The sequence below is a fragment of the Tursiops truncatus genome, chromosome 3, assembly GCF_011762595.2.
Source record: "Tursiops truncatus isolate mTurTru1 chromosome 3, mTurTru1.mat.Y, whole genome shotgun sequence".
NCBI lineage: Eukaryota > Metazoa > Chordata > Mammalia > Artiodactyla > Delphinidae > Tursiops > Tursiops truncatus.
The window spans coordinates 111,852,944-111,867,368 of record NC_047036.1 but is presented as its reverse complement, the minus strand read 5'-3'; the positions used below and the strand labels follow the sequence as shown (position 1 = coordinate 111,867,368).

General features: G+C 45.4%; 1 protein-coding gene across 2 annotated transcripts in view; it reads right to left on the bottom strand.

The window, feature by feature from the left end:
- Positions 1-14,361, bottom strand: part of PCBD2 (pterin-4 alpha-carbinolamine dehydratase 2) — a 53,541-nt gene extending 39,180 nt beyond the window's left edge. The window contains exons 1-2 of one of the 2 annotated variants that reach the window (XM_019924454.3): positions 10,837-11,411; positions 7,867-7,998 (exon numbers count right to left, since the gene is read on the bottom strand). In XM_019924454.3, the coding sequence (XP_019780013.1) occupies positions 7,867-7,998; positions 10,837-10,920 (216 nt within the window). In that variant the 5' untranslated portion in view covers positions 10,921-11,411. Of the gene's footprint in view, positions 1-7,866; positions 7,999-10,836 lie in introns of both variants that reach the window. The other variant, XM_073802544.1, reaches the window with a different exon arrangement.
- Positions 14,362-14,425: the final 64 nt, after the last annotated feature.

The following is a 14,425-nucleotide window of genomic DNA, read 5'->3' as shown; positions in this document are numbered from 1 at the left end:
ATCTGGCTGAATATCAGCCAGTTCGAAAGATTCCATCTAACAAAATCAAATACCCTGCAGGCAGGCCCACCTAATAAAGCACAGATAAGGTACAGGAGCTCCTCCTGGAACGCAGAGAATTACAGTTCTTTTTCACAAAGCTCAGTCCCTCTCTCATGAATCAAACCTGCTCTCCATTACCAAGTGGAAAATCCTTATCTCCTCCAGCCAGAACTCTTCACTCACCCAAAAGGTACCAAACTAGGTCAGCTGACGCACCCTCACTCTTACCTATTCCTGATACTAAGTTTGTTTCTGCACTGAACAGGGGTGGTCCAGTATCCAAGAAGGAGAGACTGGGGACAGCCTTCCCAGGGGGCTGTGATGCCACCTGGCCCACCTGGGCTCCTGCCCTGAAGGGCTCCACCTGCTGGCATCTGGAGTAGCTGTTGCCCGGGTTCAAAGCCTCATCTTCTAAACCTGCTTCCAAAGCATAAAATTTCCTCTGATTTTTTTTTTTTTTTTTTTTTTTTGGCTGCGTTGGGTCTTCGTTGCCACATGGGCTTTCTCTAGTTGCGGCGAGTGGGGGCTACTCTATTGCAGTGAGCGGACTTCTCATTGCAGTGGCTTCTCTTGTTGCAGAGCACGGGCTCTAGGAGCATGGGCTTCAGTAGTTGTGGCTTGCAGGCTCAGTAGCTGTGGCTCACGGGCTTCAGTAGTTGTGGCTCGCGGGCTCTAGAGCGCAGGCTCAGTAGTTGTGGTGCACGGGCTTAGTTGCTCTGCAGCAATGTGGGATCTTCCTGGACCAGGGCTCGAACCCGTGTCCCCTGCATTGGCAGGTGGATTCTTAACCACTGTGCCACCATGGAAACCCATTTCCTCTGATTTTGCAAGCTTCCCACTTGTCCCTACATGACAATGTCTAACAAAATGTATCTTTATGGAAGGCTCACACCCACGTTTCTAACTGACATTTTGTTCTTTCAACACTATCACCCTGCAGTTGCCAAACACCTAAGAATACGTTTACATGTCACTCAGAGACCTCTCCCTCCTTATGTCTACATGAACAGAAAAAAAAGCAAAACTCCTTTACAAATGCCAACCCCACCCTAAGTCCAAGTACTCCAAGTGTCGAAACTTCCTGCCTCGGCCCTGGCAACATCATGCTCGGAACACCCATAGAGTCTCACCATTACCTTTGCACCACCACCGAGGAAAGACAGTGGGCTAACAGCAACCAAAACCCACGGCCACTTCATCCACCTACACCATTAGGATCCCTCGGGAATTTTCACATTTATATTCGCTAAGTATTTGCGCCGATCTGAGCTATCAAATGCATGTGGACTCTTTGGAACTAACTATATCTTGGAATAAAACCTCTAAGAGGAATAAAGTCCAAATATATTTTACTAGCTACTTCTTATGGTAAAACCTAGAATAACCCAAAGCTTTGAGAAGTAGCTTTTCCATCCAGGGTCAATGAAAAGGTTTCTAAAATGTATGGTTCAATTTCTATAGTAATAAAAGAAATGGATTCTAAAGCAAACTTATAATACCATTTCACACACGCTACATAAGCAAACCACTTAAAAACTGTAACATCCGGGACTTCCCTGGTGGTCCAGTGGTTGAGATTCCACACTTCCACTGCAGGGGGCACGGGTTCCATCCCTGGTCGGGAACTAATATCCCACACGCTGCGAGGCACGGCCAAAAAAAAAAAAAAAGTAACACCCAACAAGTGTAATCTTACTCCTGAAGATTTATTGTAAGTAAAAAGACAAGACTGTGTAAAGAACTGGAAAATGAGGGCTTCCCTGGTGGCTCAGTGGTTGAGAGTCCGCCTGCCAATGCAGGGGACACAGGTTCATGCCCCGGTCCAGGAAGATCCCACATGCCGCGGAGCGGCTGGGCCCGTGAGCCATGGCCGCTGAGCCTGCGCGTCCGGAGCCTGTGCTCCGCAACGGTAGAGGCCACAACAGTGAGAGGCCCCCGTACCAAAAAAAGAAAAAAAAAAAAGAACTGGAAAATGTTCATACCCTATTGAGCAAAAAAACAGAACATTTTTTACCTATATATTCAGCAAAGACTAAAAAAAAATACATGCTAATACCCAGTGTGAAGTCTCTTAGGGGAGATGGGGGTCATCAGCTCTGACCATGGCTCCCTCCAGCGTGTAAAGCTGAGGCCAGGAGAGGTGCTGTCACATGCAGCACAGTGGGCCTCCCCTAACTCCTGCTAAGGGCAGGGCTGCAGTGAGGGAGACATGGTCTTAGCAAGGCATACACACGCATGTGGAAATGCCTGCTCACAATAAAAAGTTACAGGTCCACAGGCTAGAGCGGACATCCTCTCATACGCATCTGGCATACACGGGGGACTGTACCTAGAAGATAAATTTCTAGATTCGTACGATGGGTATTGTTGGACAATGGGTATTTTAAAAGTTGACATACATCACCCAATTGCTCTCCAAAAAGGTTATATTACTTGACACTCCGACCTCTTCACTTTCCATCTCCCACATCACAACTGCACTTCCCTCCTCACCAGCTTAGACTCCGAAGTCCAATGTTTTGACCCTCCCTTGCACACATCCTTAGTTTCCTTGCCCCCTGTTCCTCCACTGCATTCATCTGCCAAAAGTTCAGCCCTTGTTAACAGCTCATACAACTCAATAACAAAAAAAACAAACAACCCATTTCAAAACCTGGGCTGAAGACCTAAATAGACCTTTCTCCAAAGAAGACATACAGATGGCCAACAGGCACATGAAAAGATGCTCAACATCACTAATTATTAGAGAAATGCAAATCAAAACTACAGTGAGGTACCACCTCACACCAGTTAAGAATGGCCACCATGAAACCTACAAATGACAAATGCTGGAGAGGGTGTGGAGAAAACGAAACCTTCCTACACTGTTAGTGGGAACGTAAATTGGTGCAGCCACTATGGAAAACAGTTTGGAGGTTCCTCAAAAAACTAAAAATAGAGTTCCATATGATCCAGCAATCCCACTCCTGAGCGTATATCAGGACAAAACTATAATTCAAAAAGATACATGCATCCCCCGATGTTCACTGCAGCACTATTTACAATAGCCAAGACATGGAAACAACGTAAATGTCCACTGACAGATGAATGGATAAAGAAGATGTGGTACATATATACAATGGAATATTACTCAGCCATAAGAAAGAATGAAATAATGCCATTTGCAGCAACATGGGTAGACCTGGAGATTATTATACTAAGTGAAGTAAGTCAGAAAGAGAAAGACAAATATCATATGCTATCACTTATATGTGGAATCTAAAATACAACATAAATGAACCTATCGACGAAACAGAAAAAGACTCAGACATAGAGGACAGACTTGTGGTTGCCAAGGAAGAAGGGGGTGGGGGAGGGATAGACTGGGAGTTTATGTTTAGTAGACGCAAACTATTACATAGAGAGTGGATAAACAACAAGGTCCTACTGTACAGCACACGGATATCCTGTGATAAACCATAATAGAAAAGAATATGAAAAAGAATATGTGTGTGTGTGTGCACATGCATGCGTGTATATAGCTGAACCACCATACAGCAGAAATTAACACAACATTGTAAATCAACTATACTTCAATAAAATAAATTAAAAAACAAAAAAAGTTCAGCCCTTGTTAAGCCCAACCCTGCACGTACTCCAAGCCTGTGCCCAAGCAGCTGAACATGGCTGGACAAAACACACAAGATCCTCACCTTAAATGTTTGCCCATAAATCTCCAGTGACACTGAGAACTGCCCAGCAACTGACCACATTTCACAGTTCCTTCACTGTCTTAGTCTCTAAGAGGACTATTTCATGCCTTTTCCTATTTTTCCAGATCTCCAACACTCCTCCCTCCCACTCCAACTCATTCTCAACTGATGACTTCACTAAAAAAATAGAAGCAATCAGAAGAGAAAACTACCTCTTCTTCCCAAGGCGAACGTGGCAACCTACCTGCATCTGTACACACACACTCAGCCTTCCTTCCTATCACCATGGAGGTACCACGCCTGCACCTCCACCTGCCCTCTTTTGCCGATCCAGGACAATTATCCCCTCTGACGGCTCTCAAACTGTTATCCCCAGCCTGAACTCTGACCTCATATCACCAACTGCTGATCCAATATTGCCACTGGGGTGACTAGTAAGTATCTCAAACCTGACATGTCCAAAATGGAATTCTTAATTCCCTACCCTGCTCTCCACTCCACTTTCCCCAGCCAAGTAAATGGTACCGGTGGCACCACCAAAACCTTGGGATCATCCTTGACCCTCTCCTTCCCCCACATCCAATCTAACAGCAAGTCTGGACTGTTCTATCTTTAAAATAAATGAGAAATCCTGCGTTTCTCTCCACATACCACTGCTTCCCCCATAGTCTCTCACCATCTCTTGCCTAGCCTATCACATGGCAACGCATACATTCTGCCTGCTGTCACTCTTGCCCTTCTACCATCTGTTCACAGCAGAACAGCCAGGGTGATCTTTTTAGAACATAAACTGCATCATGGCACTTCTCTGCCTGAAACCCTCCAAGGGCTTTTTCCTTCACAGAATAAAATCCAAACTCCCTGCACGGCAACAGGGCTCCAGTGCTCTGGCCCCTCCCTCCCTTCAGCCTCTTCTCCTTTCTGTCTGCTCCAGAAACGGGCCCCCTGGCTCTTCCTCAATCACACCAAGATCACTCCTGCTCCAGGAATTTGGTACTTGCTGTCTCTCCACCAGAAATGCTCTTCCTTCGGTCTTCACATGCTCAGCTCCCTCACATTACTCAGGCCTCAGATGTCCCCTCCCCAGAGAGGCCTTTCCAGCCCCCTCCACCTTAAATAGTGTGCTCACCCCTCCGTCACCCCCATCCCAATATCCTACTTTATTCTCCCTCATGACTTCATCACTACATGAAACTATATTATTTGTTCATTTGTTTATTGTCTATCTTCTCTGCTAGAAAGGGAGCTACATGAGCTTAGAATAGTGCCTGGCACAGAGAAGGGGCTTAATAAATATCTGGTAATGAATATTGCTTTTACAATAAAAATTAAACTACTTTAAAAAAATTTAACTGCGTGCACAATTGCCACATTGTGAATAAACTATACATATGGAGAAAGACTAGAAGAGAATAGGTAAAAAGATGGAAGTAGTTGCAATGGGAAAATTTTTATTTTTATTTCCCATCGTATTTTAATGTTTTATATCATTGCTTTATAATTTTAAAAAATACCTTTTCTGTATTGAAAAATAAATGAAAGATAAGTGAGGATCCATCAATGCCAGAGGGTCATCACTCTAAACATTAGTTGCAAAAAAGGGAAAAGCAGCCCTGACACCTGGGAGCTGGCCTGGACTGCCACCTAGGCCTCCAAGTTGCTAGGAGCCAAACCCAAACCTAGGCCTTGGTGCTGAACAGCAACAGCAACATCAGACAAGGCCACTCTGTGACCATGAAGGATTAGGACAAAAATATAACCACTCTTGTAATGATTATTGTAATCATGACAATAATGTAATGCGGAGTATCACAGATATCACTCTGCAATGATATCTCAACACAAACAAAATGTGAACATTGTCCAAATCACAAAACACCAAGCACCCGCCTCTCCTGGCTAATGAGTGACTGCTGCTTCTTTACCAGTTTCAGCTTTGGCCCCACTTTAGTCCATTCTCCCTCTAGGTAAGATTTATTAAAATAGTGAACCATAGAAGAGCACATTTGCAGACAGCATCCAACCCAGAGCAAAGCTCTGATCCTTAAAGACTCCAAAATCACCAACACCAGCCCAAATCCGGTAGTAAGTCTTTCCAACACCGTCTTCCTGAGATGCCCCACGGTTCCCTATGGCGTGCACTATTCCTCACCACAACAAGCAATAAGCCTAACTTGTTCAGCTATTGGTATGTTCCTGGTGGTCTTTGGCTGGTGGGCACTGACACTTGTCATGACATCAGTTGCCACTACAGGCCATTACATGCAGAAGTCATAGGAGCCTGGCTAGAAAACCAACCGCAGGATATAATATCAGTGCTGGTTCTCTGAATACGTTCCCTGACATCAGCTGATTTTCTTGTCGTCTGCCTCTTTCTCCTAAAAGGTGAGTGAAGGGGGTGGGGGGGGAAAGCCAAGAAAATTAAGTGGCCTGGTGAATAACGTTACAATTAATCAAGGACATCCTGCACAGCTTCCCTTCCCCCCACCATTTCCGAAAGTACCCTGAGCACGAGGTTAGAGTGGGGCTGGATGACTGACTCATGGGCAGAGTCTGAGGCAACACTACTCAAGTACTTTAAGCCACATGTTCAAGCCCAATAAATTAGCCCAGGCTTAAAGTAGTCAGGCTGTACACATGTAGGAATTTTAATAAGCTTGGAAAATGCTACCTAGAGCTTATGCACAAGCTTACTGTACCAATGGGATTCCCTGCCACCAGCCACAGAGTGCTAAGCCCCTGACAAGAGCCATCAAGCATGTGGGGCAGCAGGGACAAGGAGTCGGCTTGGTCCAGGTTTCCTCAGGAGCTGGAGACACAGCAGAAGGCTGGTAGCCAGATGGATGGAGACCAGAATAGGGCATGCGGCACAGTGGAGCCAACAGCATTTACTAGGAAAACATGTCAAGGTTTCTTTGGTGGAAATCTGGTCCTCAGACACCCTTCCAGAAACAAGCAAACACTGTAATCAATGTCTGCATTTATCAAATGCTTGTTTGTACCCAGAACTGTGTTATGTACAATAGACAGTTATTTAAGCCAACAGGATCTCTGCCTTCTAGATGCTGACACCTAATATAAATAAAAACAGTAAATCTGTCCAGAGGATTATCAAACTAACTGAACAAACATGGAATAGTCTAAAGCACTGACCTTATATAAATGCAATGGAGTAAGAACTGATGGGAGATGACTCTCTAAACAGGGTGGGGCCCTAATGGAACAGTTTCCCTGTTAAGGCTGAATCACAAAGGCAGGGACCAGCTTTTAAGAAAAGCTTCAGGACTTCCCTGGTGGCGCAGTGGTTAAGAATCCGCCTGCCAATGCAGGGGACATAGGTTCGAGCCCTGGTCCAGAAAGATCCCACAGGCTGCGGAGTAACTAAGCCCATGCACCACAACTACTGAGCCTGCGCTCTAGAGCCTGTGAGCCACAACTACTGAAGCCCATGCGCCTAGAGCCCATGCTCCGCAACAAAAGAAGCCATGCAATGAGAAGCCCGCGCACCGCAACAAAGACCCAACACAGCCATAAATAAATAAATAAATAAATAAATAAATAAATAAATAAATAAATAAATTTATTAAAAAGAAAAAAGAAAGAAAGAAAAGCTTCAAGGGCTGGCTATTGGGCTTGCAGAAAATGAGCCAATCTGAGAAGAGGGTGCAGCTTGGGAGATGATTTAGAGACAGAAATGCAACTATAAGGAGAAAGAAAACTTGACAACCATCCAAGAAAAGTAGGGGAAATCAGTCAAGCAGGTGTATGTTTCTCAACCGCTTTTACTCATGTCCCCTTCTGATCAGTATAAAAAGCTCACACTCTCTGTTAATGTTATTCAAGATTTGAAAGGAAATTAAATCTCCTAACCAACACCAAATCAGAGCAATAGTGGTTTCAGAATCTGATTTTCCAAATCACACAAATCACCCTCTTCCCCTAGAGCTGAGATTCACCCAGTTGGGTGGTAGCAGCTGTCAACAAGGAAGGAGTAACTATCACTGAATTCTTAAGGAAAAAAGGATTTGGATCTTGGACCCACAGGGCACCGGGCAACCAGTAGTATTAAAAGAGTTACAGCCTAAGGTGACAAAAATAGACCATGGCACAAGCAGGAATATGTAATAATTACCTGATTAAAATTTTTGAAAGAGAACTCTTTGTAGATGGCATCTCTCTCACTTAATTCCGACCATCCTGCTGCTTTAAGGTCAAGTATAACTTGGTTCCTCTCCTCTGCTGTCAACCAGTGAGCATCTGCTGACTATGAAAAGAACACATTTAATACCTGAAATGTAGAGGTTTGGTTAAATTCAAATAAATTTACTGCTCTTTACCTTATGTAGAGAGGTGGAAAAAAGTCTTAAGGGCAACAACTTCTAACCATCTTTGATTACTTTGTTCTCAAAATACACAATTCTCAAAAAACAGACAAAAACAAGGCTAGCTCTGAACAGCATCAGCTGTCTCCATTGTATGTGGGTTTATCACCCCTTACATATGCCTCAAACTTTACAATTCAGCTTCTCTGGTTTATTACAGACACAGCTGAGATCAACCATTTCTCCATCTTACCAAAGATCATCACCAAAGGCCAGCACTCCAGGACTTGGGAAACTGCGGCAAACACACCCACCCAAGGAAACCCTGCAAGTCCATCGTCAGAACCAGGATTGGAACCCAGGGCTCTAAACTCCTGGTCTACTGCTCTTTGGATGGTCCCACAGCACCTTAGTAGCCTTCAGTCCTTACTCACATGAGTCTCAACTATCTGGGTTCACCATCCCCTTTCAATTGTAATGAAAACCAATCCTCAAAGAGGAAAAATCAAATGCACATTTACAGGGGATTTTGTATAATAACTTCTGGGTGTCCACAGACCCTCTGGACTACAGGTAAAAAGCCCCTGCTTTAGTGGAACGAGTTTTCTCAGAAACACCGGTAAGACAAACTCCCTCAACTGTCTGGCCAGAGCGCTGCCCAGTCAGAAGCACTTGTGCACAACTGTCCACCTTGTTCCTACTCATCCTGGTGATGACGTTCCCAAATCCGGAATTCTATTGGTTAACAGGTCCACACTTTCCATGCTATTAGTTTTTTAACTGAAAGAACTCTAAGCAGCATGTCAGACAGAAGATAAGGACACTCTAGGAGAAGTCAGAAGAGCTATGCTCTCGCTCTGGCATAAGTGCCCACCAGTACCTCCTGTCTTCCCTACGTGCAGGGTTACTATCGTCTCAGATGAGGGAGGGACTGGCACCCAGAAAGACTGAACTAATGTGAGGGCTCCTTATCAAAGGGCAACCGGGGGCTGAGCTGTATCCTCTGCCATGAAACTTCAACTCATTCCCACTTCAGAAATCCTACAACCCTTTATCATTGACATCAATGTAATTAAGAAGGCAAAGTAAGTAACCTTAAAGACAACTTATTCTACGAGGAGGACAAAAGGATGCTAATGAGTCAATTTTCTAGTTTCTCTTCCTTGCTAGGCCAGCTACCCTTCCCTACAACTAACAAAAGAGAAAGTGAGAATACCTCTTAATTAAATAAAAACATTTAAAGGCTTGTTATCAAAAAACCATTTACTATTAAGAACCAATGTATCGATTAGCTTTACAATGACAGCTCTGAAAAAGTTCACATAAAGACCTGCTACAGGAAACAAGCTAAAATTTTTATTAAATAAATATTTTAACTCAACTCAAACTATTTTGGAATCACTGAGTAGCTGCAAAGAAAACTATTAACCATGTTGTGGGCAATGCAGCAGTCACCCGGAGTCTGTGGAGCACACTCTGAGCTGTTTTCCTCCACCCTCTCCACCATCCACATCCCCAGTGAGGTCAATGTGTGCTCACCACAGATGTCTGCCGAGGAATAGGGACCGTGTTCAGGACTGTGAAATGAAGTCACTTCACTTACATAACACAAATGGTCCCCTTGGGGACATACCCTCTGCAGAACCCTTTGTGGTGGACTTTCTTTTTTTTTCCTGTGGGAGGTGTGGGGAGCGACAGGGGAAAGCACAGGATTTGGAGAGCAACCTTGATTCGAAGCCTAGCTTTGTTACTTTCAGCTGTGGGTGCTGAATAAATCACTTAGCCTCTCACTGAGTAGCAGCGTTCTACAGTGGGGATGTTACAGTATCCACCTGCCCAGATTTTTTTAAAGGTTTAAAGAGATCTTAAGTGTGAAGGCACCCAGCAGAGAGTCTGGCATGTGGCAGCCACTCCAATCGCGGCTGTTTATTCATCCCTCCCCAAACCCCACAATTTTACTTGATCACCAGCACCCTAGACACAGGTATGCCTTGGGACACGCCTAGGTGACAGTAAGCACTCATCTTGCGTTCTCACCTTAATGGCCACAAAACAGAGTGCTCATCTTCTCCGTCATCGAGTTATTTTACATTTCTTCTATTAAAGAATTTCAAACTGCCAAATGGGCTCTGGCAAGCAATCTAAGAAAATGAAATGGTGAGTTTAATGCAGTATTTTCCCACTAGGTGGTGCTGCAAGTTAAAACTTTCCCTCAAGTTAACTTAGCCCCCAATATGTTAACTTCTAAAGCGGGGAAACGGACGGGACGCCCCTCGGAAGAGGAAAGAATCAATGTGCAACCAAAAAAATAATTTATTGGTAATTCCTCAAAACAATTAACACCAAGGCAAATGAGTTAATTCAACATTCAGTGCCCCGTTCAGAGCCGAGACGGAGACGGTGCCTGCTCTCACCGAGCGCACAATCTAGAGGACCCACGCCACCTTAATCACATAGAGTCCCTAACCGTGAAATATTTTCACAACTACTTTTCGTATTCACTTTTTTTTTTTTTTTAACGAAAGTCGTCCTGGTTTGTTTTCCGGTTGGCAATTTCGTTGGCTACGACGGAATTCTAGGCCAAGGGAAAACTGTCAGATGCTGCGGCCACCCTTGTCTCAGACCAGCGCGTCGGGCAGGTGCCAGGTGCCCAAACGTGCCTACCCAAAGTCCCAGCCCGAAGGCCCGGCCCACTTCGGGGCCTGCGCCGGTCCCTCCGCCCCTCGGCCGGCACGGCGGGGCCTCGCCCTCCTCCCGCACCGCGAGCCCTCGGCACTCACCATGGCCGCGAGGCTCTGGCTCCTGCCCCGCAGCGCCGCGAACCAACGCCGCGTCGCCCCTCGCGCCCCCAGCGCCGCAGCCATAATCTCTGGCCGAGGGCTGCCCGGCGCGCTGCCTGACCGCCCCTGCCCGAAGTCAGGGGCCGAGCCGGCAGCTCCCAGCCACGGCCCAGGACTTCCCGCACAACCCGGCCCCGCGCCGCGCAGGCCCAGACGCGGACCTGCCCCGGAAGGCCCCCAGATGCTACAATGGCCGGCGACGCTGCTGGCATGTAGGCGGACGCGCGGCAGGCCCCCGGCAGGCCTCCGCAGGCCCAGATGCTGTCAACCCCGGCTCTGCGGCCCGTCCTCGTCATCCCTGCCCGGTGCCGGGTTTCCCGCCTGTGCGAGAGCGGTAGGCGTGCTGGCGAGGCGATGAGGATGGACCTCAGCCTCGCTCTTCGGGGTCCGGGCCTCGGGTTGTCGCCGACCGTCTGACCGCACTGGGCTCTTCTGGGCGGTGGGGCGAACAGTCCGCGCAGGCGGGAGGACGTCGCGGGCAGGGGCAGGAACAGATGAGCTGCAGAGGGGCGGGGGGTGATTGGGGACCACTCCCCTCTGCTCGCGGTTGAGTGAACCATAGTGATCCGCATAAGGGCCTTATAAGGCAGGGGACCGCCGGTTGGAAAGTGAGCTCTGCTCTGTTATTACTTAGCTGCCAATGCTGTGGGCAAACTGGCTCATCTGTCTTTGCCTAGATAAAATAATTTGGAAATCTAGCTCATAGTGCTCTCTAGAAGGTAGCACAGGCACGGTACACAGGCACCTCGGAGATACATGTGGACAGATTTAGATATTTTTTTTATATATTTAGTTTTCGATAAAAGAAGTAGTCTTTTTTATATTTGTATTAGTATTTTATTCTCTTATCATCATTCCTCCTTTTTTTGCCTTTTTTTCTTTTTGAGGTGTAATTCACATACCATAAAATTCACCCTTTAAAGTGTACAATTCAGTGGTTTTTAGTATATGCACTTGTATCTTTTTTTACTAAATAGTTTAAGCAAATTAATAATATAAGCAGTTTTGCAGAGGACATAGCAATACACTCGAATATTTTTTTAAAACGAGTCAATTTTAAGTTCAACTTAGCAGTTGCTAGCATTTGGCTTTATTTCTCATGTGGACTTGGAAAATATAAAGCCTTTTTACCCAAAATAGTCTAAAATTCAGACTCATGGCCCAGCCCATCTTCTTCCCTTTTGCCCACTTGATGAAAACTCAGCAGAGCAATCTTGCTGTAGACCTTCATCAGATGTCAGTGATCTCAAGGCATTTATCTAAGACATTCTAGTTTCCTTTGCCTGATGCCTTAGGTGGACAGAGGCAGGGGTTGGAATTAAAAATTGTATTTCCAATATTTACTTTGGGTTTTTAGGATCATGAAAAATGCTATAGAAACTTGCTCATTAAAGTGAGAACTGAGAAATGAACTGGTAGTTGTGAAGTAACAAGTTGGAGACCCCTATCATTTTCAGTAGTTTGCTTTCATCATTTTCCTTCCCTAACACCACTGTACGAGACTGTGGCATGTCAGCTCTAGTCATGAAAGCAGCAGCAGAATGCTAGTGCTAGTTAGGGCCCAGGGGAAGTGATGTCCACCAGTAGGGGCTGTGAATGCCCGGCCCTCACATGTAGGTCTCTTAGCAGGACTTAAGTCCCTCAGCAAAGATTTACTGGGCACATCGTCTGTAATGAACACTGTTGAGAAAAGCAGTCTCCTGCTCACAATCTTTCACATAAGAATAGGCCTTGGACCTGGGACACTTCCTTACCAAAAAAGAGCCCACACACACTGTGCCAGGCTTATCAGCCTGTGAAGGTATCCTTCCCTGTTTCAGACTGAATGTGTGCTCCTTTGTTCTGCTTAAGCATGGATGTCAATGACCTTGGGGCACACAATGCTATGGCACTAGAGGGGTGCTCTTTAGCCATAGGCTGGGGGTGAGGGACACCCATGAGCCACTCTGCACACTACTGTGACTGATCTTGCTGTCTCTAAGTGAATAAAAACACTTCCATCCAGTGCTTGACCATGTTGTTTTCATTGGCAACTCTGATACCAAGAAGTCATGGACAGGTGTTTGGACTTATATCCCTGGTGGCTGGCATTGTGATGATCCTTGCTATCCTCCATGTAGTTGCAGTCCCCTTCTGGCATTGGTTCCTGGTACATGGTGTTCTCGACAGACATGTTTGGCTTGGGGTGGTTTAGCTGGTCTTGGACCACTTCCTTCCCCCCATCTGCTTCCCTGTCCCTCAACACCAGTGCTTCCAGCTGACCCTCCACACTTGCACCTCCCCTCCAGGGAGCAGCCCTGCTCCACATTTCCCTCCAGGGGAAGCTCTGTAGCTTATTTGAGCTAAGTGTCAGAAGCAAAGCCATGGATCTGTTGGTCATCCTGGGAGCCTTTCTTCACCCTCCAGACTAGAATAGGACCCCGTTACATATCAAACAATATGAAAATTCCTGTATCCTTGATAGGATAACGCCCACTCTTGGAATCTGCCCCCAGGGAAGTAAGACTATATACACAACCATAAATCCAGCAAAAGAGCACAGGTTAGATAAGTAATGCTGAATCTATTCAAAGGCCTATTATGTAGCCACGGTTAGGAAAACTATTACCAACAGAGAAATATTTGTTAAGCAAAAGAAGAAAAACGCTATATCATGACTACAAGTATGGGAAACACACATAAGAGAAAGACCGGAGTGATAGGCATACGATGGTTGCCTGAGCCATGGCAGAGAGGCAGGCTCTGGAGTCAGAATGCTTAGGTTTGAAGCTGGGTTCCACCACTGGAAGCTGTATAACCAAGAGCAAGTTATTTAGGGCCTCATTTACTCATTTTAGAGTGGTGTCAATCTCAGAGGGCTATTGTACAGATAAATGAAACGGTGTATGTCAAGCACCTCAAACAGTAGCTGGCACACGCAGTAATATTCAAATGTTGGTTATTATTATAAGAGATGGAATAACTAGAGGTTTCTTTTCTTATACGTACAGATAAACATACACGTGAAGGTTCAAATCCCAGCTTCATCAATGTACTGTGTATGTAACCTAGGTAACTTATTTAACCTCAATATGCCCGTTTGCTCATTTGTAAAATGGAAGTAATAATGGTACTGTTCTGAGCTATGGTCCCCTCCTGCCAGTGACTACCCCCAGCCAGAGCTGTCCACAGCATGACACATAACATTGACACATAACATTGTAAACTCTCAACCAATGTTACACTCAGAAGGAGACTCATCCAAGGTTCTATTTTCATAGAATTTAGGACGCCTTATGAACTATTCTATCTAAAGCTCTGGAAATGATCAGTATAAAAGTAGTTTATCATTATGCAGTCAGCTGTCATATCTGAATTTAAGGGATCTTTTAGAAACAGCTTTTCAAAAAGTTTATGTAAATTACATGTTATCTCTACACGTATCCTAAGCTAGACTAGAATCAACTTGTGGGCAACAACAGTACTTTATATTTCTTTTCACTCTCATTAAACCTAGCACAATTCCAAGAACATTTTAAGGTTTAATTAG